This window comes from Neophocaena asiaeorientalis, unplaced genomic scaffold (genome assembly GCF_003031525.2).
Source record: "Neophocaena asiaeorientalis asiaeorientalis breed wild unplaced genomic scaffold, Neophocaena_asiaeorientalis_V1.1 scaffold19, whole genome shotgun sequence".
In the NCBI taxonomy this organism is placed as follows: domain Eukaryota; kingdom Metazoa; phylum Chordata; class Mammalia; order Artiodactyla; family Phocoenidae; genus Neophocaena; species Neophocaena asiaeorientalis.
The window spans coordinates 8316920-8343280 of record NW_020173388.1 but is presented as its reverse complement, the minus strand read 5'-3'; the positions used below and the strand labels follow the sequence as shown (position 1 = coordinate 8343280).

At 39.6% G+C, this 26361-nt stretch overlaps 1 protein-coding gene across 3 annotated transcripts in view; it reads right to left on the bottom strand.

Moving 5' to 3' along the window:
- Positions 1–1213: 1213 nt before the first annotated feature.
- TXK (TXK tyrosine kinase) overlaps positions 1214–26361 on the bottom strand; it is a 66380-nt gene continuing 41232 nt past the window's right edge. For all 3 annotated transcript variants that reach the window (XM_024746665.1, XM_024746664.1, XM_024746663.1), the window contains 7 exons: positions 23970–24044; positions 21074–21245; positions 11741–11957; positions 8968–9032; positions 6826–6944; positions 4855–5012; positions 1214–2173 (listed from right to left, as the gene is read on the bottom strand). In XM_024746665.1, the coding sequence (XP_024602433.1) occupies positions 2105–2173; positions 4855–5012; positions 6826–6944; positions 8968–9032; positions 11741–11957; positions 21074–21245; positions 23970–24044 (875 nt within the window). In that variant the 3' untranslated portion in view covers positions 1214–2104. The remainder of the gene's footprint in view (positions 2174–4854; positions 5013–6825; positions 6945–8967; positions 9033–11740; positions 11958–21073; positions 21246–23969; positions 24045–26361) is intronic.

Sequence of the window (26361 nt, the reverse complement as noted above, 5' to 3'; positions counted from 1 at the left end):
TCCTATGTCATAATATTAACCTTGCCTCCCTTGGCTTTTGCTGTTAAACAGTCTCATGTCTCCTGGAGCTAGGCTTTCACATATCTCACTTGAACTAAGGTATCAGTAGTAGGAGCCTTCTGTCTCACCTCCCCATAGTAGGAATCATTAGGAGAAGGGAGATGATAGTTTCAGAAACAGCACAGTATCTCAAAGATTTCTGAGACCACCACTTGCATGATCAAGATGGATAATTCTTGTGTCTGATGCTCACTATTTCAATGCACACTGATTGAGTACCACTGATAGTCAAAGATGTCATTGCTGGAGTGAGGAAATATGATTTAAAAGTCACAGCTACTGACAGCCAGCATCTTAGAATCTCATGAGAATCATAAAACACGTTCCCCCAGAACCATGATGCAGGGTAGGACAACCCACAAATAATAGGCTCCCATCGTTAAACCTAATGGTAATGACTCCAGCTTTCTGCAGCACCCTTTCCCCTATGTACTTCCAAAGCACTCAGGATGACAAAGATCAATTTCCAATCATTCCTACAAATGGTACATGAAAAATTAAGATTTAATTGTGATTCCTGGTTCTTTCATCTTGAATCCAATACCCTGGACTTAAGAAATAATGGAACTTGGTGTAATATTTGAATATCTTGTTTTTGCCTCCTCTTGTTCTTTTATTTATTTATTTTGTTTGTTTGTTTGTTTTTTGTTTTTGTGGTACATGGGCCTCTCACTGCTGTGGCCTCTCCTGTTGCGGAGCACAGGCTCCGGACGTGCAGGCTCAGTGGCCATGGCTCACGGGCCCAGCCGCTCCGCGGCATATGGGATCTTCCCGGACTGGGGCACGAACCCGTGTCCCCTGCATCGGCAGGCGGACTCTCAACCACTGTGCCACCAGGGAAGCCCCTATTTATTTATTTTTTATTTTTTGCTATGTTGGGTCCTCGTTGCTGCGTGTGGGCTTTCTCTAGTTGCGGTGAGTGGGGGCTACTCTTCGCTGCGGTGCACAGGCTTCTCACTGTTTTTTTTGTTTTTTTTTATTGCGGTACGCGGGCCTCTCACTGCTGTGGCCTCTCTCGCCGTGGAGCACAGGCTCCGGACGCGCAGGCCCAGCAGCCATGGCTCACGGGCCCAGCTGCTCCGCGGCATGTGGGATCTTCCAGGACCGGGGCACGAACCTGTGTCCCCTGCATCGGCAGGCGGACTCTCAACCACTGTGCCACCAGGGAAGCCCTTGGCGGGTGGATTATTAACCACTGTGCCACCAGGGAAGCCCTCCTCTTGTTCTTGTGGAAAAAGAAAGTCCTCTTCTAGAAAAGGTACTGGAGGTACTTCCTATGACAAAATGAGGCTTCTTCAATCGTCCAAGTTCACACGTACAAAGTGTGAAATCTCAGAATTGAGATTCAGGTTCTGAATTGTCCTGGACAATGGATCTCACTAGAAATAGAATCATCTCCAGGACCTGTTCAAAGAAGAACTTTCTAACAGTATTCAATACTGGAACACAGGAAACTGTCTCCAAAATAACCAGATCTGTGCAAAAATAAATTTGTTAAATAACATAGGGAAGATTATGAAAGACAGTTTCCAGAATGCCCACATTCATGTGGTTTGTAAAGGTGCGTTTTTCATAAAGATCTGTACAGTTCAAAAGCATGAGATTCTGCACGGGTGGCTCCTTTATTCCAGGAGCGGGCAGAATTTATTTTCATCTTCTATGCATGGGCCACCAAAATAAAGAATGTTCCTCCTCTTCAGTCTTTTCCTCAGTAAAGAATCAGGTTTTCAGGTGTGCTCAGGGGCTCCCTGGTGAAGAGCAGCCACCATAACGACCACTATGGAGCATTTTTCCCTTCCTCACATATGGAACATGAAGAATATTACAGAAAAATCAGAGTTTAGAAGTCACTCTCAAACACACGTAGAAAAATTATTGTCAGAATATTCTTAAGCTTTAAAAAGTTGGAAAAGCCTGTGATCTTTGAACTGTTTCCAGGAGTCAGTGACTCTAAAGGAAGATATTCACCATCAGTGACCCCACCCAGGGTTTCCTTTTGTGACAGTCTTGCCCCATGATGCTCTGGGTCGGCATTCTCTCCAGGTCACCAGGTTTCTGCAATCTCTGTGAGAACCTGCAGCAGCTCAGCAAACGTCGGGCGGCCTTTAGGTTTCTGGAAAAGGGAAGTAGAGGTGGTCAGCTCAGCTTAAGACTCACTCAGACACCAGCTCTAGAACTTGCTGGCGGGACCTGGATCCAGGCTGGTTCACAGCAAATGGAAGAGAAAGACATCTTGGCTGATACGCAGGACATGAATGGCAGTTGAGCGAGGCATGAGTGTGAAAATGTAACGGTAGAGAGCGCTCCAAAAGTAGAATAGCTACAGCTGCAAACACTAGCCACATGTGGCTATTTAAATTTAAATTACTTAAAAGAAGATACATTTTAGAATTCAGTTCTCAGTCACACTAGCCACTTCTCAATTCTTCAATAGCCAGGTGTGGCTACCATACTGGATAGTGCAGACATAGCACATTTCCATCATCACAGAAAGTTCCATTGGACAGTACTGCTCTAGAGATCTATTTGGATGACTTGATACACAGGGTAAAGGAAGAGCTGGGAGAGAGGGGCCTCTAGAGCCCCAAGCCCCCAGGCTCAGCGCCAATTATTCACTACACCTGACCCCCTGTAGAAAGATGGATTTTAGTCAAAAAGCAAAAGCCATGTTTTCATGAGGCACTTTGCAGGTCTTAGAGCACAGACTGTGCTGTCTTAAGGCTCAGTCAACAACATCTCCAACCACGAAACCAAGGATTGGAGCCTTTTTCCTACTTCACAGTGGGATGCAGTTTGACTTTGGCTCCAAGAGGAAGCTCCACGGCATCTTTGAAATCCATGGGAAATAGAACTACTCATGGTAGCCATATTCTCACAGAGGTCCCTGGCAGCAGGGTTAGTGGGGAGACACCACCCTTTGTGGCTTGTAAACAGAAGGCATCAATAAAAGGAGAGAGCAAGAAACAACCTAAATGTCCATCGACAGATGAATGGATAAAGAAGATGTGGTACATATATACAATGGAATACTACTCAGCCATAACAAAGAGTGAAATAATGTCATTTGCAGCAACATGGATGGAACTAGAGATTATCATACTAAGTAAGTCAGAAAAAGAAAGACAAATACCATATGATATCACTTATATGTGGGATCTAAAATATGACACAAATGAGCTCATTTATGAAACAGAAACAGACTCACAGGCATAGAGAACAGACTTGTGGTTGCCAAGGGGGAAGGGGGTGGCAGAGGGATGGAGTGGGAGTTTGGCAGATGCAAACTATTATATATAGAATGGATAAACAACAAGGTCCTACTGTATAGCACAGGGAATTATATTCAATATCCTGTGATAAGCCATAATGGAAAAGAACATGAAAAAGAATGTATATATATGTATAACGGAATCACTTTGCTGTACAGCAGAAATTAACACAACACTGTAAGTCAACTATACTTCAATAAAATAAATTTTTAAAAAATAAATAAAATTTAAAAATTATAGGACAGAGCAGAAGGATATGTGAGCACACATAAAGGGCTCCTTGAGACTTCAAGAATAAATAGTGGAGCTTTTTGCTGGTGCTGAGGTTGTGCAGGTAGTAAAGCCTATGAAACAAGTGTTATCACTGCTAACATAATCACATTTGAATCTTGAGGTGCATAAGCGCCTGGTTTACTTCGTCCTCTTGTCAGCATCTTATTTACTCCTTTCTCTGTCTCCTCTCCATAGATATGTAAAATCTCAAAAAGTATTATATTGTATGTGCATGTACAAGTATATTGCTTAATATACAATATATATTCCTAAGCTATTTACGTTGTTATTGCAAAGATGCTCTTAAGACATCTGTTTGCTACTAACAGCTCACTTAATATTTTTTATGTCTTTCAAGATTCCTTGCAGAACAGTTAATCATATGCAAAGTATTTTCGTACACTGGGGATCTTTATAAAATTAATACTTCTCTGGAATGGAAACAACCATGTCGCTCTTGAAATACTGAATTTTTTTAGTGTTTGTGAATTGGGAGTCAAGTGATTTCTTTTTCAGCCAGGAGGAAATCCTCATCCAGCTGTAGTTTTTTCTGGGCTGAAACAGCCAGCTAGAAAGAGAGAACTGTCAAAATCACAGAGGAGTCTGATGAAGCGGAGTGGTGTGTTGAGTCAGCGCCCAGAAAAGACAGAGGTGGGATATAAACCCTCTGGCTTTATTTTAAAGCTTGGCATTTCAAGTAAAAGAGAAACTGGCCTCCCAGGAGATAATTTTCCGAGTAAAAGTTCCTGGCACACTTTCTGCCTTCATTCCTATTCTCGTTTAATCTCTCTATCAGGAGTCTTGAGTGCCATAGGAGAGATGAAACCCATTACTTTTAGCCTTGGAAAAGCAAGACAAATTAGAGTGAAGTAAATAAAAACACCATCCTTCTGTTTCAATGTGGAAACTGAACAAGCCTGATTCTACCCTTAGTTTCCACCCAACCAGTTCTTAAAAGGAGTAAAACGTCTCATCACTGAGGCTTTAGTAACATCGAGAGTTTCTGCAGGAACCAACTTCAGCAAGATAAGACTTGGAAAATGCACTGAATTCCTCAGATGAAAGGCCATTGTTAAAAACAAAATGGATTAACGATTTTGTAGTGGAAGTACTTCTGGCTCTCAGGGGTCATTACCGAGAAATAGACACCTTTTCCTGCCATGACGAAGTGCTGGAGTAATGTGGGTGATAAACAGATCTACTCTCAGAGGCTGGAACTGTCAACCTTTGCAGGAAAGTAAGGGACACTCACCTCATGCCAGCAGCTGTACATGACTTCATATATGGAAATCGGTGCCAGGTGAGGTCGGTACAGCCTGAAGCCTTTAGAAATCGCTTCCACAACTTGCAAATTTGACTTATTTTCAAAAGGCATTTTTCCTTCTGTAAAAACTTCCCACATCAAAACTCCTGCAAATAAAATGCATGAAAATAAGAGGTTAGAGAAATGGTTACTTGGAACTGAAACAGCTGTTTCAAATTACAACCCATTATTTTCCTCCTGCAGTCATTGAGTTACAATCATCCAGAATGACAGCAGTTCTATCTAGGAAGCAGACCCTGTGCATCTTACTTTTTGAAGAGGCCTATGAACTGAATATATTCCAAGTGAAAACAATGCCTTTCCTTTTCCATTGGTCATGACTGCCTCCTTATTGGAAGAAAAATGCTGGCAGCGTCTTCATTTCAAAGTACTGCTCATGTCTCCACACCCTGAAATCAATGAAACTTTGCCATTCCATAGAAAATGACAGAATTGTGTGATCCCCTGCTGCCTGCTAAAGCCAAGAGTTTACCAGCCAGTAGATGGCATGCGTTCCCATCTTCCCACCGAAAGAATGCTGGGTAGAGTCCCAGAAAATCTGGCAGGATCTCTGTTTATAAGTAGGTGTTCAAAAATCATTGATTGAGGGCTTCCCTGGTGGCGCAGTGGTTGAGAGTCCGCCTGCTGATGCAGGGGACACGGGTTCGTGTCCCCTTCCGGGTCAAAAAAAAAAAAAAAAAAAAAAAAAAAAAAATCATTGATTGAGTGATGAAACTCCTTCAAGGCTCCCAATTTGAGTTCATTTAATTATTCACTTATTCTACAAATGTGTATTAGGTATTGGTCAGAGGCCAGGCCTGTGCTAGAGCCAGAGGATTCTTAAGACTGAAACCAGTCTATGTGCTCAAGAAGCTCACTGTACAGTGAGGAAGAAAGACAAGTGGTCAGGTAAAACTCAAGGAGTTCTAAATGTTCTACAACCACCTGGTGAGATCCTTGTGTTGCTATCTGCTGGTCTCACAACTTAACTGCTCTCCCGTAGAGCTTATAATGTCACCTGCCAAGACTACCACATGTCAGTGGAGAGCTAATGAGATCAATACAAGCTTAACCTTATTGTGGGCAATAATATTCGCACCCTTTGAGGGTGCAGATGTCTCTCCAAAGCCAAGAAGCCATCCAGAAAGGTACAGGTGAAAGAGAATAGATAGATTATTATACATTTGTTGCCATTTTTTGAAAGTCAACTCAAAGAACAAACTCCATGGGACAGAGGTCCACAGTATCTCTTTTTCAATGAAGAGCATTACCCAATATAAACAGCAATGGATAGATCCCAAGGAAGCCTACGTCCAATTTCACAAAATAGGAAGGTGATCATGTAAATGAGACGGCATCACTCAAAGTCAGACAATGATGTTTATTAATTATGCTCAAGATTTAATGATGCCGTAAGATCAGTTTTTCTTGCAAGTCTCTGTGGTGTGGGAAAGTTGGCTGAGTTGGTTTTCTAGATCAGTAGACTCTGTTATGGTTTTACAGCAAGTGCTCAGTGGGAAGGGAAAAGATCCAAGAGGCAAACTTCAGGTAAGAAGGTGTATGACACCAGTTGCCAAAGACAGCCTGATGTGTTTAGAACACCTAAGACAGAAACACGGTTATAAGAAGACCTTTAGCTACATCATATTAAGAAATCAAAGTTAAAACAGCAATCCCTATTTTATGAGAACCTACTGTATAGCACAGGGAACTCAGTGCTCTCTGGTGACCTAAATGAGAAGGAAATCCAAAAAAGAGGGGACATATGTATACATATAGCTGTTTCACTTTGCTGTACAGTATAAAGTAACACAATACGGTAAAGCAAATATACTCCAATAAATAAATATTTTTTTTAAAAAAGAGCAATCTATATTTTATTAAATCAAGCTCCAACAAATGAACATCGAATTCACTCACCAAATGACCAGACATCAGATTTGCTGCTATACTTATTGAAATGGAAAACTTCAGGAGGGGACCACTTGACTGGGAACTTGGCTCCAGAAGAACTGATATATTCATCATCCAAAACGTACCTAGGGCCATCAGATTTCAGAGCACATTGTGTTAATTACCTCTAAGTTCAGTTTACTTCAAATCCTTTTAGTTAACTCTGATTTCTAAAATACAAAGTATTTTCCACAGAAAGGTTCAGTATACCTTCTCTTCTTGCTATCAAAGTGAGAAAGTAGCCCTTATAAAGTTTCCTTAAACCAAGCCTCAATTGCATTTATTGTATTTGGATCTCAGAAAACCATAGCAATTCTTCAGTCTGAAACATGCTCCACTGATTAGTTATGATAAATTCTTAATTCTGCAAAGAAGCATGCTGAATGCGCTAACAACCAAGGTTATTTTTTTAAAAAGATAAATATATGTGAAAGAATAAATTCAAAGTTTGATGCCTTATTTTCTTTCTATATACATATAATTTTTGCAGGATAGAGAAGGGGAAAATAAAAGTGTTTGAATGTAATACATTTGGTGTGTAAAATCTCTAATGCCTTTATTCAAATGGAAATAAATCGGGAACAACTATCATCTCCTTTAAAAAAAAAAAAAACAACAGCAACAAAATTAAACCCTCTCTCTTTTTTGAAAATCATACACAGTAACATCCAGGTGTGGGAATCTGGAGAAAAGAGAGGATAGCTAACGTGTGCTATGTAGCTCCTTGAGTATGCTATATAGTATTTTTGAAATACTATATATATATAGTATACTATATATACTATATATATTAAATATAAGATTAATATATTTATTAATGCTTCCCCACACACCCACTTGTTTCACACATACCTCACCTCACCGCACCTTTAAGTCCTTTATTGAGCCAGAGGTCATTCTACTAGAGGAAAGAATGAATAACAGAAAACGAAAGGAAAAGAGCCATTTTTTTATAGCTTTTGAGTTTCAAAAGTCTAGACTTTCCGGAGAAGGAGAAGGACTGAGTTATGAACAAAATATCTGGGAGAATGGCTCATGAATACGAATGATATCTCACTACCACCACCATCCATTCTGCTACAAAAATATCCCTTGTGCTGGGGGTGTGGGAGAGATTCAAAAGGAAAGGGAAGGAGTATTAGACACTAGGGGGTGGCTGAGGTAGGGTCCTGTACCCTGCACCCTATGAGGGCTGCCCTAGTCACACTGCAGCGAAAGAAGACCCCACTCCCTACAGTCGGTTGGTGGGATTCAAGAGCAAAACAGAACCTGTGTCCTCTTTCCCAGGCCAAGCCCTGGGAAACACAGAAAGATTCCAGAGGACAAATGGCTATGGGTGTGCCAAGGCAGACAGGGCCTTAGCCATGTGGAGAGCTCTAGTCATGGCGAATGTCAGACATGAAGGAATCTCACAGGCAGAAATTCAAGATGAGTCAGCGGCCACCTGTGTGGATGGCCAGCCAAAGACAAAAGAGGAGGATGGTGGCTGTAAGGAAGCCAGTGTCAATGGATAACAACAGGGACCAGACAGGCCATCTCCAGTATGTGGCCCCATGAGACACACAGAATTTGGACTGTGACCCTGAACAGCGTCAGGGAGAAGCCCTGAAATCACTGGGATGAAATTTCTAGCAACCTGAAGGAAAGGAGATGCAAAATGTAAACTGCACTGAGTTGCTGAAAATAAGGTCAGATGATTCACACTCTTGTGCTGTAGGCTTAGAGTCAGCTGCTACACTTGATAAGAGAAATGCATGATGATGACAGAAAACTCAGAGCTGAGAAAACAAATTTATTCTTTCTCTATTTCAGAAATATACATATATAAGGAAAGCTTTTTTCTTAACCTTGTATATATATGACAAGTAGACTGAGAAATTCTTCTGAATTTTAAGATACGACATAGTTTTATTAATAACCGCCTGAAAGAAGATCAGAATAGCCCACAGCCTCTGTTGCCCTCACAGCTAACACTGGTGCATGTCCTAAAGTTCAAAGTGGGTCAGCAGGCCATACAACCACATCAACACTGCCCTACAGTCTATTTGTCTGTAGACTAATGTAAGATTCCCTCCTGTGAGTAAACAAACAAAAAAGAATATCACATACCTTGTCATTCCAAAGTCTGAAATTTTTACTATACTTGTAGAACTGACCAAACAATTCCTCGCGGCCTATAGGGAGAAGAAAAGAACCCACGTGTGAATAAAAAGTTTCTCTTTCCAGAGTTTCTACTCTCCTTTTCCTTAGTTTCTTTGGGCCCCAGCACTACCTGTCTGTGTGAACAGCCATGTTATTTCATGGTGATACCTATCGATGCTACATATGATTTAATGTATCTGCCCTCATGTGATGGATTTTAATGACTTTTCAAAGAAATGACAAAAAATGAAAAGAAATTTTAACACTTTTCCTTTTTAAAATGTGTAATCTTTCTCAAGAAGTATCCTTGATAAGTGCATCTTGGTATAAAAAATAGTGTGTATTTACAATTTTATCTTCATAAATAAAAAGAGGGAAGTCCAAAATGCATGAAAAATAACAGATCGTCACTATATATCTTTGGGATAGTCATTATATATAATTGCTAATAAATACAAAGAAACTGTATCTTAAAACTTACATTTCATTGAACATAACTCTTTACAATATTTTCATATTTATTAAATTATCACAGTGAACTAAATATAGTACTATATAATTCAGAAACAATCTAGTTGATGCCCAAACAATCCATTTTCAGTCAGCTTAGTCAGGAGAATCATTGACTTAGTTATTTAGCCTCATGTAGGCCAGTGGTTTGATAGAATTTTTCTCTTTTGAGCTAATTTGTGGTTCAGTTAGTTCAAAAACAAAAGCCAAAAACTTGAAATGGAGAGCCAGAAGGAGCCAGTTTGGAAGATGTTGACGAGTGCCAGCAAATGATCTCAAAGCTAAACCACAAGGCAAACCCTCGACCGAGAAAAGACTCATAGTTGGCTAATATATTTTAAGTGGCATGTACGTGGAGAAAACAGAACTCAAAGGAAAGCAATCAAGGAAGGAGCCGAGACTAGGAGGGTCTGCAGGAAGCCACCTGGAGCAAATAGAATGACCAGAACTGTCACCTGACTGAATTTTGAATTCTAATCCTTATCAGGAAGGACAAATTGCAGAGACCAGGAAAGTGAGTTAGGTGGAATTGATACCAGATCCATACATTCAAAAATGTGCTCAATGGCTACTATGGGCTGGACCCTGGGGAATGTGCCATGAGGCACGCAAAACAATGGTCGAGCATTGCTGAGCTTTTCTATGTGCCAGACACTGTTCTAAGTGCTTACGCATATTAATTCATGTAATCCTCCCAACAAGTCCATATGTGGGAGGTGCTATAATTAACACCACTTTACTAGTTATCTAGCTTACTCAAGGTCACATGGCTAGTAATAAACAAAAGCGAGATTTCAACTAGCTCTTGAGCAGGGCTCTCAATCTTGACTGCACAGTGGACTCACCAGGGAAATTTTCCGAAAATGCTGATGACTAGATTCTACCCGCAGAGATTCTGATTTCATTGGTCAGGGGTATGGGCTGGGTACTGTGATGTTTTTAAACCTCCCAGGTGATTCTAATGCACAGCTAAGTTTGAGAGCCATTGCTTGGCAACTTGTATTCTCATAATGCTGAACTGCAGCTCAGAAGTCTACGCCTTGATGTCAAGGAGTTTAGAGTCTAATATTTGTGTAAACAACTACTATAGGAAGTAGTAAATAATAAATGCTCTGACAGTTCTAAGTCATGTGTAGGGAAAGCAGTAGTGTGCTAGGGCCAATGAAATTATGCCTCCTTTCTCTCCCCAAAATATTCCAGCCTGAATGATAAATAATATGGTCACTCTGGTGATGGCTGATGGAAGTTCAGGATTACCTCTAGATGACAGTATCAGGGACTTCTCAGAAATTCTCAAATTCTCATTGGATTTAATTTGGGAACTTAGAAATGAGACACGGAAGGACATAGAAGGAATAGTATGAATATCATGAATAAATATGGAGCAGATAGAAAATGTTTTTCAAGGGAAGGTAACAAGGCAGGGAAGCAGAGCTATTTGCTTTTGGGGCAAGTCAAGCTTCAATCTTCTTTGTTTGTTTGGAGAGCTGTTCTGAGCACCATGCAACAGAATGGTTTAGCATTCTGACTCCTTCCCAATAATGCCAGTAGTGCTGCTGTGATACTGCAAAAACCTAACCACCTCCACCTGAGGCAGTTTCACCCCCGGGTGAGACCCACTGGGGTTCTTCAGCATTGTATCCAGCACCTGGCAGAGTGCGTGGCATATACAGGCACCCAATATATATTTGATTATTGGTTGAAAGAAAGAAAGATAGAAGGAAGAGAAGGAAGAAGAGAGGGGGAAGAGGAAAGAAAAGTAAATTAGTTTTAGTTGATTAGTGTGGTGATTAATTACTTCAAGGCGTATTTAGAGTAACACCTTGCTTGGTTCCAGCATCAATGAGCAATTAAAAATAAAGCTAGGGGACTTCCCTGGTGGCGCAGTGGTTGGGAGTCCGCCTGCCGATGCAGGGGACACGGGTTCGTGCCCCGGTCCGCGAAGATCCCACGTGCTGCGGAGCGGCTGGGCCCGTGAGCCATGGCCGCTGGGCCTGCGCGCCCGGAGCCTGTGCTCTGCGGCGGGAGAGGCCACAACAGTGAGAGGCCCGCGTACCGCAAAAAAAAAAAAAAATAAAGCTACATGTCGCAACAGGTTACACAAATAGGAAAATGCTTAAAAATTAAGTCAAAGAATGCATTATTCAAAGTATTGAACGTCCTAACTTATCACGTCCTTCTGAATACAAGTATAATATACACATAATCAGCAAATTTGCACCATACTTACTAAATCCCTGTGGATAAAGCAGTTTCTCTCCAGATACTCCATTCCTTCACAGATATCTTGACATGCACTCAATAGCATCTCCTTCCTAAGTTTTCCTTTCCTCTCTCTGAGATAGTTAAGCAGGCAACCATTTTCCATAAACTCCGTCACAATATAAAGGGGCTTCTGCTGTATACACACTCCATAAAGCTGAACGAGCCTTGAATGAGATAACTTCCTGGTGAAAAAAACACAGACCCGAATCGTTTTTGCATTCTGAAGTGTTTGAAATCAACTGGTGATATTTACCAGCTCCATATAATGTTCATCATCAAACTATGATTAAAATTAACCCAACCACAGAGAAAGTAGAACAGTTTCCTTTCTACTTTATGTGCTGAGAAAGTGGGGTTGAGAGTTTACGCAGTACTTCCTAAGTCACTGTACATACAGGATAGTACATGTCCATGTTCTGCTTTTCTCTTTTCCATTTTGTAAGCCTTTTGCTTCCTCAGTACTGCTGCTCCTTGCCCAGTTCCTGTTCCCTGAGTTTCAACCTCCCCAACTGCAGCTGCTTAGACAAAAAATTCTGGACAGGAGGGAGGAAAGAGTGATTGATGTGCATTAAAAATATTAAATTCTGAAGAATAAAGGCATTTAAAGGAAATTTTTAGATTAAGTTGAAGACTGAAAAACATTTACCAATGTGAAACTCTTCTCTGTATTTAGTAATTACACACACACACACACACACACACACACACACACACACACGCACAAGTCCTCAAATACTGCCTGTTAAAGTACACACACTAAAATAATCTTTTTTTTTTTTTTAATTTATTTTTGGCTGTGTTGGGTCTTCGTTGCTGCAGGTGGGTTTTCTCTAGTTGTGGCGAGCAGGGGCTACTCTTTGTTGTGCTGCGTGGGCTTCTCATTGCAGTGGCTTCTCTTGTTGCAGAGCAGGGGCTCTAGGCGCCCTGGCTTCAGTAGTTGTGGCTCGCGGGCTCTAGAGCGCAGGCTCAGTAGTTGTGGCGCATGGGCTTAGATGCTCCACAGCATGTGGGATCTTCCCAGACCAGGGCTCGAACCTGTGTCCCCTGCATTGGCAGGCAGATTCTTAACCACTGAGCCACCAGGGAAGCCCCCTAAAATAATCTTTTTAGTCATATATACTTCGAAAGTTTGTTTCTTCTCGACTATAGTATTCAGGTTTTAGAGAAATTAGAATTACTTACATATTTTTACTATTATAAATGTAATTAGTTCACATACTTTCCTATATGCACTGCTACTAATAAGCTACATCCAGAGATACAAACCCACAGTTGATCAACTAAAATAAAGGATCCTTTAAAAGCAATGCAGTGTTATAATAATTTAAAGAAAATGTCATGCTCCTAAACAAAAGAGCTGAATTCAAGTTGTTTTATCTCCTATTGATGCATGACCAGGAGCAACTTATTTAAAATTTCTAAGCCTCAGTTTTTTCACATGTAAAATAAGGATAATAAAACCTGTCCTTCTTTCTTCCAATGAATATTAAATGAGATAATGTATGTGAACATATTATAAAAAGTATAAACCATGGTAAAAATATAAAGATAAAATTTTTAATTTTAGTAGAAATTTATGGGCTGAAAAAAAGACTGGTTTTCTTTCATTTTCCTAAATAATCTTTTAGCAGGTACTCTGGAAACACCATGAGTACAGGCCCCCAATTTAGGCTATATTCTAAAATATGGTAATTAAGAACACAGTAGAGATTTGAAGTTACTCTGCTAGTGCACTGGAAAAACTACACGGGATGACAATTTTGGTTAACAATTATGGCCCCTACTATAAGATCTGGCATATAGTAGTTGCTCAATAAATATTTGTTGATTATTATGTTAGCTAAGACTATGGACTTTGTACCCAGACAGTTCACAGTTTTGATTACAATTAGACACTACCAATGTTTTGTTGAGGAACTGTGGGCAAATTACATAAGTTTTCAAAATTTCCTTTTTATCATGTATAAAATTGGGGTCTTTTTTTTCCTTTTTTTAATTAATTTTTTTATACAGCAGGTCCTTATTAGTCATCCATTTTATACATATTAGTGTATACATGTTAATCCCAGTCTCCCAATTCATCACACCACCACCCCCACCACCCCCCGCCACTTTCCCCCCTTGGTGTCCATACGTTTGTTCTCTACATCTGTGTCTCTTCTGTATCAATTTACATTCCCACCAACAATGCAAGAGGGTTCCCTTTTCTCCACACCCTCTCTAACATTTGTTGTTTGTAGATTTTCTGATGATGCCCATTCTAACTGCTGTGAGGGTGATACCTCATTGTAGTTTTGATTTGCATTTCTCTAATAATTAGTAATGTCGAGCAGCTTTTCATGTGCTTCTTGGCCATCTGTATACCTTCTTTGGAGAAATGTCTATTTAGGTCTTCTGCCCATTTTTGGATTGGGTTGTTCGTTTTTTTAATATTGAGCTGCATGAGCTGTTTATATATTTGGGAGATTAATCCTTTGTCCGTTGATTCATTTGCAAATATTTTCTCCCATTTTAAGAGTTGTCTTTTCGTCTTGCTTGTAGTTTCCTTTGCTGTGCAAAAGCTTTGAAGTTTCATGAGGTTCATTTGTTTATTTTTGTTTTTATTTCCATTACTCTAGGAGGTGGATCAAAAAAGATCTTGCTGTGATTTATGTCAAAGAGTGTTCTTCCTATGTTTTCCTCGAAGAGTTTTATAGTGTCTGGTCCTACACTTAGGTCTCTATCCATTTTGAGTTTATTTTTCTGTATCGTGTTAGGGAGTGTTCTAATTTCATTCTTTTACATGGAGCTGTCCAGTTTCCCAGCACCACTTATTGAAAGGACTGTCTTTTCTCCATTGTATATCCTTGCCTCCTATGTGATAGATTAGTTGACCCTAGGGGTGTGGGTTTATCTCTGGGCTTTCTATCCTGTTCCATTGATCTATGTTTCTGTTTTTGTGCCAGTACCATATTGTCTTGATTACTGTAGCTTTGTAGTATAGTCTGAAGCCAGGGAGTCTGATTCCTTCAGCTCTGTTTTTCTCCCTCAAGACTGCTTTGGCTATTTGGCGTCTTTTGTGTCTCCATACAAATTTTAAGATTTTTTGTTCTAGTTCTGTAAAAAATGCCATTGGTAATTTGATAGGGATTGCATTGAATCTGTAGATTGCTATGGATAGTATAGTCATTTTCACAATACTGATTCTTCCAATTCGAGATCATGGTATATCTCTCCATCTGTTGGTAACATCTTTAATTTCTTTCATCAGTGTCTTATAGTTTTCTGCATACAGGTCTTCTGTCTCCCTAGGTAGGTTTATTCCTAGGTATTTTCTTCTTTTTATTGCAGTGGTAAATGGAAGTGTTTCCTTAATTTCTCTTTCAGATTTTTCATCATTAGTGTATAGGAATGCAAGAGATTTCTGTGCATTAATTTTGTATCCTGTGCAACTTTACCAAATTCATTGATTAGCTCTAGTAGTTTTTAGGCAGCATCTTTAGGATTCTCTATGTATAGTATCATGTCATCTGCAAACAGTGACAGTTTTACTTCCTCTTTTCCAATTTGTATTCCTTTTATTTCTCTTTCTTCTCTGATTGCCATGGCTAGGACTTCCAAAACTATGTTGAATAATAGTGGCAAGAGTGGACATCCTTGTCTTGTTCCTGATTTTAGGAGGAAATGCTTTCAGCTTTTCACCATTGAGAATGATGTTTGCTGTGGGTTTGTCATATATGGCCTTTATTATGTTGAGGTATATGGCCTTTATTATGTTGAGGGCATATGTCTATGCCCACTTTCTGGAGACTTTTTATCATAAATCAGTGTTGAATTTTGTCAAAAGCTTTTTCTGCATCTACTGAGATGATCATATGGTTTTTCTTCTTCAATTTGTTAATGTGGTGTATCACATGGATTGATTTGCATATATTGAAGAATTCTTGCATCCCTGGGATAAACACCACTTGATCATGGTGTATGATCCTTTTAATGTGTTGTTGGATTCTGTTTGCTAGTATTTTGTTGAGGATTTTTGCATCTATATTCATCAGTGATATTGGTCTGTAATTTTCTTTTTTTGTAGTATCTTTGTCTGGTTTTGGTATCAGGGTGATGGTGGCCTCATAGAATGAGTTTGGGAGTATTCCTTCCTGTGCAATTTTTTGGAAGAGTTTAGAAGGATGGGTGTTAGCTCTTCTCTAAACGTTTTATAGAATTCACCCGTGAAGCCATCTGGTCCTGGACTTTTGTTTCTTGGAAGATTTTCAGTCACAGCTTCAATTTCATTACTTGTGATTGGTCTGTTCATATTTTCTATTTCTTCCTGGTTCAGTCGTGGAAGGTTAAACCTTTCTAAGAATTTGTCCATTTCTTCCAGGTTGTCCATTTTATTGGCATAGAGTTGCTTGTAGTAGTCTCTCAGGATGCTTAGGTGTCTGTTGTAACTTCTCCTTTTACATTTCTAATTTTACTGATTTGATTCCTCTCTTTTTCTTGATGAGTCTGGCTAATGGTTTATCAATTTGTTTATCTTCTCAAAGAACCAGCTTTTAGCTTTATTGATCTTTGCTATTGTTTTCTTTTTTTCTATTTCATTTATTTCTGCTCTGATCTTTATGATTTCTTTCCTTCTACTAACTTTGGGTTTTGTTTGTTCTTCTTCCTCTAGTTCCTTTAGGTGTAAGTTTACATTGTTTTGAGATTTTTCTTCTTTCTTGAGATAGGCTTGTATTGCTATAAACTTCCCTCTTAGAACTGCTTTTGCTGCATCCCATACATTTTGGATCGTTGTGTTTTCAGTGTCATTTGTCTCTAAGTATTTTTTATTCCCTCTTTGATTTCTTCAGTAATTTCTTGGTTATTTAGTAAAGAATTGTTTAGCCTCCATGTGTTTGTGTTTTTTACGTTTTTTTCCCCGTAACTGATTTCTAATCTCATAGCACTGTGGTCAGAAAAGATGCTTGATATGATTTCAATTTTCTTAAATTTACTGAGGCTTGATTTGTGATCCAAGATGTGATCTATCCTGGAGAATGTTCCATGTGCACTTGAGAAGAAAGTGTAATCTGCTGTTTTTGAACGGAATGTCCTATAAATATCAATTAAATCTATCTGGTCTATAGTGTCATTTAAAGCTTGTGTTTCCTTATTAATTTTCTGTTTGGATGATCTGTCCATTGGTGAAAGTGAGGTGTTAAAGTCCCCCAATATTATTGTGTTACTGTTGATTTCCTCTTTTATAACTGTTAGCAGTTGCCTTATGTCTTTTCTTCTCTTGTGTTTCCCACTTAGAGAAGTTCCTTTAGCATTTGTTGTAGACCTGGTTTGGTGGTGCTGAATTCTCTTAGCTTTTGCTTGTCTGTAAAGCTTTTGATTTCTCCATCGAATAGGAATGAGATCCTTGCCAGGTAGAGTAATCTTGGTTGTAGGTTCTGCTCTTTCATCACTTTAAATATATCATGCCACCCCTTCTGGCTTGTAGAGTTTCTGCTGAGAAATCAGCTGTTAACCTTATGGGAGTTCCCTTGTATGTTGTCATTTTTCCCTCGTTGCTTTCAATAATTTTTCTTGCTTTCTTAATTTTTGCCAATTTGATTACTATGTGTCTCAGCCTGTTTCTCCTTGGGTTTATCCTGCCTGGGACTCTCTGTGCTTCCTGGACTTGGGTGGCTATTTCCTTTCCCATGTTAGGAAAGTTGTTGACTATAATCTCTTCAAATATTTTCTCGGGTCCTTTCTCTCTCTCTTCTCCTTCTGGAACCCCTATAATGTGAATGTTGTAGTGTTTAATGTTGTCCCAGAGGTCTCTTAGGCTATCTTCATTTCTTTTCATTCTTTTTTCTTTATTCTGTTCTGTGGCAGTGAATCCCACCATTCTGTCTTCCAGGTCACTTATCCGTTCTTCTGCCTCAGTTATTCTGCTATTGATTCCTTCTAGTGTATTTTTCATTTCAGTTATTGTATTGTTCATCTCTGTTTGTTCTTTAATTCTTCTAGGTGTTTGTTCTTTAATTCTTCTAGGTCTCTATTAAACATTTCTTGGATCTTCTCAATCTTTGCCTCCATCCTTTTTCCGAGGTCCTGGATCATCTTCACTATCATTATTCTGAATCCTTTTTATAGAAGGTTTCCTATCTCCACTTCATTTAGTTGTTTTTCTGGGGATTTATCTTGTTCCTTCATCTGGCACTTAGCCCTTTGCCTTTTCATCTTGTCTATCTTTCTGTAAATGTGGTTTTTGTTCCACAGCCTGCAGGATTGTAGTTCTTATTGCTTCTGCTGTCTGCCCTCTGGTGGATGAGGCTATCTAAGAGGCTTGTGCAAGTTTCCTGATGGGAGACACTGGTGGTGGGTAGAGCTGGGTGTTGCTCTGGTGGGCTGAGCTCAGTAAAACTTTAATCTGCTTGTCTGCTGATGGGTGGGGCTGGGTTCCCTCCCTGTTGGTTGTCTGGCCTGAGGTGACCCAACACTGGAGCCTACCCAGCTCTTTTGTGGGGCTAGTGGCGGACTCTGGGAAGGCTCACGCCAAGAAGTACTTCCCAGAACTTCTGCTGCCAGTGTCCTTGTCCTCATGGTGAGACACAGCCATCCCCCACCTCTGCAGGAGACCTCCAACACTAGCAGGTAGGTCTGGTTCAGTCTCCTATGGGGTCACTGCTCCTTCCCCTGGGTTCCGATGCACACACTACTTTGTGTGTGCCCTCCAAGAGTGGAGTCTCTGTTTCCTCGAGTCCTGTCAAAGTCCTGCAATCAAATTCCTTCAAAATTTGATTCTCTAGGAATTCCTCCTCCTGTTGCCGGACCCCCAGGTTGGAAGCCTGACGTGGGGCTCAGAACCTTCTCTCCAGTGGGTGGACTTCTGTGGTATAAGTGTTCTCCAGTTTGTGAGTCACCCACCCAGCAGTTACGGGATTTGATTTTATTGTGATTGCGCCCTCCTACTGTCTTATTGTGGTTTCTCCTTTGCCTTTGGATGTGTGGTATCTTTTTCGGTGAGTTCCAGTGTCGTCCTGTAGACGACTGTTCAGCAGTCAGCAGTGATTCCGAGGCTCTCGCAAGAGGGAGTGAGCACACGTCCTTCTACTCCGCTATCTTGAACCAATCTCTAAAATTGGGGTCTTAATAGAACCTACCTCATAGAAATGTGGTGAGGATTCATTAACTCATTCAATAATCCACAAATATTTGTTGAACACCAACTACATGTTAGCTATTATTTTAAGCACTCACCCGGTTGTAGAAGAGAGATAAATAAGGTCCCATTATCATGGAGCTTACGTTCTACTGGGGGAGAAACAAACCAATACACGTGAAGCTTGGGAGTAGTGACAAGTGCTTTGATGGAACTAATACAAGGTGATACAACAGAAAGCATTTGGGGGAGTGACTGCCAATTAAACAGGGTAGACAGGGGAGATCTCCTGGTAGAGGTGACATTTAAGCTGTATGCTTACAAAAAGGAAGGTAATATGCCAAGCTGTATATTCTTGGCAGATAGAGCCCAATGTATGTCAGCTATTTAACTTTTTAAAGATGAATGTATTTGCAAAAGGACGTTAGAATAGGACTTTTCCTGCCTCGCTATCAAAAAATCAGGAAAAGGGCTTCCCTGGTGGCTCAGTGGTTGAGAGTCCGCCTACTAATGCAGGGGACACGGGTTCGTGCCCTAAAAAAAAAAAAAAAAAAAAAAAAAATCAGGAGAAAAAATCAACTGTGCTCAAACCCAAGAACACATTATGTCCATCTGAAATGACTTAAAAATAAGCATGTAGCCTTATTCCTGCCTCCATAAACTGCCAGGAACTATTTCTCTTCTCCACACTCCACTCAGACACTCAAGTAACCAGAGAGCAACAACCCAAACATTCAAATAAAAAGAACTGTAGTTTATCAAAAGGGATCCTAACAATGTATTATGATATTTGAAGTAAAAGTGATACCTTTTCCCCAAAAGTTTAAATTGCCTTTATGAGATGCATAGATTTGTTTGTTTATTTATTTATTTATTTTAATTTTTGGCCGTGGCATGCGGGATCTTAGATCTTAGTTCCCCTTAGATTCCCCTTAGATCTAAGTTCCCCTTAGATCAAACCCGTGCTCCCTGCCTTGGGAGTGTGGAATCTTAACCACTGGACTGCCAGGGAAGTCCCTAGATGCATATATTTAAACATCTCAGAAGGGGGATTTAAATTCTGATTCTTTCTTTTTGATAGGGATTCTAGTACGACTTCAACTTTCCCTGAATCATATGTCTCCCCTTCGTTCTTTTCTTATTGTACCTATTTAATCCAATACACAGGAATATAATTTTTGTCTGTCCTTTAGATGTAGGAAAACCATGGTCTGATGCAGGTAGTATCAGGGAGCAAAGGCCAGTAGGGTAACCAAGGGGCACAAAAACATCTTTGAGAAACTGATACCACTGGAAAGTTGTGTTTATCATTAACTTCTCTCAGAATTCATTTTATTCTAAGAGGATGGAAAGAATATTTTGATAGTACTTGGAGTATGGGTTGAGAGGCCCAAGAGACACATTGCTCTGCCTTCAAATAATGGATCAAGTTAATCACCACTGGTTTTGGGGGGTTTGCTTTTGTTTTTGTCAACTGGGGTCTGCAAATTTGGAAGAGAACTAAATCGCTTTGGATAATAAAACAGAATCTAGGTAATGCCACCTGCAGTCTTCCTTTTTTACCACATTGCTTTTCCTCTAAGTAAATGTTCAACAAGTACTTAAAGAATATTGATTTGAATTGTGCCAAATTATTGGCCTATCCTGGTCCAGCCCAGGTTACTGACATAAACCATAGCCACAGGTTCGACTGAGGCAAAAGGCTGAATCTGGGAAATTCCAGAAGCTAAGAGCAGCATCCAATGATCTGCAAAGAGCCACTTCTGTTAGACCTCATGATTCTCGAATTCTCTGAAAGCAAAGAGTATATCCTTATATTACTATTTAGACAAAATCAAGATTTTTGCTTCTGGGAAAAGGAAAAAAATGTAGTCATTCAGCACCTATTATTGAGCTGAAAAGAATACACCTACATGTCATTTTCATAGATTATCTCATTCAGTTCACACGCTGATCCAGTGAGTGAGGTATTGTTATCCCCATTTTACAGGTGAGGAAATTGAGGCTTAGAAAAGTGAAATAACTCACCCAGGTCACACAGAGGTCAAATAATTTGCCCAGGTCCCACAACTAGCTTGGGCAGAGTTGTGACACAAATCCAGATGTGACTGACTCCAAAATCTGTGTTCTTTCCATGACACCAGGATGTTGTATGATACTTATCTGGGTATTGTATGTACTTACATCATCACTTTAGCCTCTTCAATGAAATCCTCTTCAGACATGGAGCCTTCATTGATGGCCTTGATAGCTACCTGGACATGTGCTCGCCACTGGCCTAAATAGACCACCCCAAACTGGCCGCTTCCAATCTCCTTTACAAAAGCCAACTCAGATGGATCTATCTCCCACTTTTCTGGAAAAGTAAAACATCCACATTACAAATAAGGAAAAACATGTTAAATTTTTAGAGCTAGAAAAGATTTAGGAATTTTCTCAACCTATTCTCTTCTTTTTCAGAGAGGTTTAAAAAATTTATAAATGAGTGGAAAGGACCTGTAACCATTTTTAATACTCTTATTGTGGCTTAAAAGTATAATTCCAGAATTCAAGTATAAAAATACAAACCTCACTTACTTGGAAAGGAATTATGGATATCAAAACATGCTTTCTCTTTCCAGAGAGACCCAGGATGAAACAGTTCTGTGCCTTTCTAAACTAAACCTGCCGAAACCAGACCTGGAGCCTAAATATTTATGTCCCCAGTCTGTTTTTATCCTGGTGAGTAAACTTGTGAGATTAGATAAAATTTGGGGTCCCCCATCTCAGTTTCTTTTATTGTTCCTTTGCCCACTCCCACCCCTAAAGGGCTTTCCTGCCCTTTCTCCTTTGCGAAAAGTCTAATCAATTCACCTGATAAATATTTTCAATATTAAGATTCTAACCTATATCTAAGTGTATGTTTGAAATGATGCTTGCATTACTGAATATTTCTCACTCTACAGAAGTAAATCAAGAAAAAAAGAACTGTTTTTAAAATAACCCTTTGGAAAACTGAGAATTAAATCTTAACTTTTTAGTAACCACTTTTATACAGCAACACCACCATCTGCTGGAACTTTAAAATAATGCATTTAAAAGAATTGTAATGGCCAGTGACCCCTTGTACCACCAGGCTTTGCAAGGTACTCCCCTTCCCAATAGTAGGTGTGTTTTTAAAATAACATGGGAGAATATATTCATGACCTTGGGACTGACATAGATTTGTTCAACAGAATATAACTATAAAGGAGAATACTGATAGATTAAATTTCATAAAAATCCTATTTATCAAATACACCCCATTAAGAAAATGAAAAGGTAAGCCACAGACGGGGAGAAAATATTTCTTAAAACATATAACCAACAAAGAATTCCTATTCAAAGTAAGAATAAATCGATTAGGAAAAGGCAGATAATCCTATTCTTTAAGGGTTAAAAATAACTTGAATAGTGTATTCTCTCACAAAAGAGAATATCCAAATGGTCACTGAACCTATGAGAAGTTGACCAACATAATTAGTCGTCAGGAAAATGCATATTTAAACCAAAATGAGATACCACTACACATGCACCAGATTGGCTAAAATGAAAACAGAAACCAAACCAAACCAAACAAAAACCACAAGAATACCAAATATTGGCAAGGGCAAAGATGTGGAACAGCTGAAACGTCCATACACTCTTTATTAAAGTATAATCTGGTATAAATTCTTTAGAAAACTGACTAAATCTGAGTATGTTCATACTCTACGACCCAGCAATTCTACTTTTAAGTATATATCCATCATTGTCGGGGCATATGTGTGTGTTAAACGTTATCAAAAGGCATACAAGAATGTTCATAATAATATTATTTAGAAAAGCCAAACATTGGTTAGAACCCGAAAGGCTATCTGAAGAAGGATGGGCAAATCCATTGCGGTGTAGTCCTGCAACGTAGCAGTTCACCGCAGTGCAGGTGGACCAACCACACCCAGCATGGTGGGTGAATTCACATGTGGAAGGATGGAAGAAAGAAGCCAGACATGGATGCCCGGTGTCCAATTTCATTTATATAAGGTAGTCAAAACCAGACAACATTACTCAGGCTCTAGACTTATGAACTGTGCACTCTTCTGGATATTGAAAAATTGAAAAGTTTATTTTTTAATTAAAAACGACCATGTTTGGGCTTCCCTGGTGGCGCAGTGGTTGAGAGTCCGCCTGCCGATGCAGGGGACACGGGTTCGTGCCCCGGTCCGGGAAGATCCCACATGCCGCGGAGCAGCTGGGCCCGTGAGCCATGGCCGCTGAGCCTGCGCATCCGGAGCCTGTGCTCCACAGCGGGAGGGACCACAACAGTGAGAGGCCCGCGTACCGCAAAAACAAACAAACAAACAAAAAACGACCATGTTTAACTTAGATAAATGGCTAATGACAGAATTTTTTAAACATATAGTATTTATGGGGCAGAGGAATAATCTAGGCACCCATAACACCCTGAAATCACCTTTCCATCCCAATTCACAGCGACCCTGAGTCCTGCTTATCTGCTACACAATAATTGTGTTATCTTTTTTTTTTTCAGTATATTCTGAGTCCCCCTAATGAGATAAATTTAAGGAAATAAAGTATCACCAAATTAGAAAGCAGGATTCTTTGGCTCTTATTTTTTCTCACAGATGTGCAACTATCACATTCACTAGAAAATAGTTCAAATCAAACTTGGTCCAAGTTCTATTCGAAAAAGGTGACAAGGACACTTTTAACAACTCATTTTAGCAGGTTCTCTTGGAGAGAAGTCATTTCCCAGCCACCCACATAACCAGAGAGCAACAACCCAAACGTTCAAATAAAAAGAACTGGAATTTATCAAAAGGGTTCCAAATAATGTATAATGAAATTTGAAGTAAAAGTGAAACATTTTCCCCCAAAGTTTAAATGCCCTTAGGAGCTGCATATATTTAAACATCTCAGAAGGGAGATTTAAACTTTGAGGAGAAATGTAGCTAGACAGACTCTACCTCAAAAGAGCTGAGAATTTAAAGAACATAGAGGGAACTTGGGGTAGGTTCTTCACTGGATTTGATTTTTACTTGAGCACATGTGCATACTTTACCATAGCTAAAACCAGCTGTGGCCGGCAAACAACTGCCCATCAGCCCAACTGGGTGGCGGAGACGGGACATGAGCCCTGGGGAGAAAAAAATGCCAGCATTTCAGTCCTAGTTACTAGTACAAAAGAAAAAGCCAAATATACTAGAATATAGTGCTCAGGCAAAAAAGCATTCTACAGTTAGTCTGTTTGCTTATTTTTCCCATTAGAAAAACACTTTTCACAAAATAATATATGCTCATTGAACAGAAACTAAAGAATCCAAGAAAATACAAAGATGAAATAAAGGTCCCTTACAAAATCTTAGTATCCAGAGATACACTGTTATCACTTTGGAGAACATCTTCACAAAAATTTCCTTATGCGTGTTTGAAACATCTGATATGTTTCACAGAAATGTAAATGTTTTGCTCCAAGATTTTTACTCTCAAAATGTAATTGACATGTGTCAATGACTATAAATAGACCTTAATATTATTTCCAAGATTTCACTATTGTAAAATATGCTGTATATTTTTGAACATATATCTGTATGCACCTCTCAAATTATTGCCTTAGGCATAAATTCCTTAAAATGTGACTTCCTGATCAAAGAGTGTCTAGAAAGTTTGTACTAATTCATTCAACCACCAACAGTGTCTAAGTGTACCCATTTCCCCATCCTCCTCTTGAGAGTAGTTTATTATTATTTTTTAATAGCATGGTAGAGTAATGAGACTTCTTTTGATTGGGTCCACATGTAGTATTCCATAGGGTCAATTTCAGTTTTTGTTCAACAAACATTTATTATTTATTTCTTCAACTAACATTTCTTGAAAGACTGCTTTGTCCCAAGCATTATCTAGATGGTGGGAGACATCAGTGAGTAAGACAGTGATTGATGGTCCCTACTCTCATGAAGCTTGCATTCCAGTGGGAACAGAGAAAATAAAGAAGTACATGCACACACAAGAAGAAGCAGATGAAGTAGAGTAGATGAAATAGAGCTTCTTTAGAATGAGTGCCCACAGAAGGCCTTTCTGACAAGACGACAGCTATGCGGACATTGATGGATGAGTAGCCATCTTACAAGGATCAGAAGGAACAGCATTCCAGGCAGATGGAACAGCATGTGCAAAGGCTGGAAGACAGGAACAAACTTGGCCAACATAAGAACAGAAAGCAGCATTATTAAGTGCCCATTGTGTGCAAGACACTTCTCTAAGTAGATCCCAAAGATTCCAGAGGACCAAAGATGAGGAAAATGAGGACTCTGCATACAGGGGCTCCACCTCAGTGAGGGAAGACAGGCAGAGAGAGGCAATTTCAATGTAAAAGGAGTAAGTTCTGTGATGAAGATACGCAAGGTGCTCTGGGACACAGAGGAAGAGCACCTCGCACACTGTTGGATTCAAAGAAGTCTTCTGTCAGGAGATGATACCTGAGATGGATCTGACAAAAGGAGTCCACATTGTAGGCAGAGGTAGTAGCATGAGATATTGATACTTAGAGGTATGATGCAGGAAGAGCTATTTGAGCAAAGAGTGAGAGGTAGAAGGGGCAAGAAATTATACATGAGAGGTAGGTTATATTCTGGTTGTGGTCAAGGCCTTGTATGCTTTGCAAAGGAGCATTACATCTTCCTGCAGGTGGGAGGGAGCCATTGAAAGATCCTAAATAAGGGAGTGGTGTAGTCAGATTTACATTTTGATACATCCTTCTGGCATCAGTATAGAGGATGGATGAGGGGAAGTCAACCTTGAAGGCAACAAGACCAGTGAAGAGGCCACTGTAATTATCTAAGTGAACAATGATTAGGGCAGTACTAGTACACAGGGAGAGGCAGGGACCTACATGAGACATATATAGGATATGAAATTCATTGCACTTGATAATTAATCAGAAGTGCAAGGAGAATGGATGTATCTATTCTGACTTCCATGTTTCCAGCCCCTGTAATTGGCAAGACGATGATACGATTATCTGATGATGATACACCAGGAAGAGTAAATTTGGAAGGAAAGTAGCGGTATTAAGATGAAGAGCTCCATTTCCTCATTGAAGTTCAGGGCATGTGGGATTGCAGGTATCTGTGTCTACCAGGCAGGAGAATCATGCAATTGAAGTATAGTTGATGTACAATATTATGTAAGTTACGGGTGTAGTGTAGTGTTTTGCAATTTTTAAAGATTGTACTCCATTCACAGTTATTATAAAACATTGGCTATATTCTCTGTGTTGTACAATATATCCTTGTAACTTATTTTATACATAATACTTTGTACCCCTTAGACTTCAATTTTCTTAATGAAGTAGATGGTTGGGCAATTTACTCATGGGCAGTGGATAATACTAGAAAGGGGGTCTTGAGGAGAATGGTACAAGTTTGAACAGAAAACAGGAAAGGATGCTTACC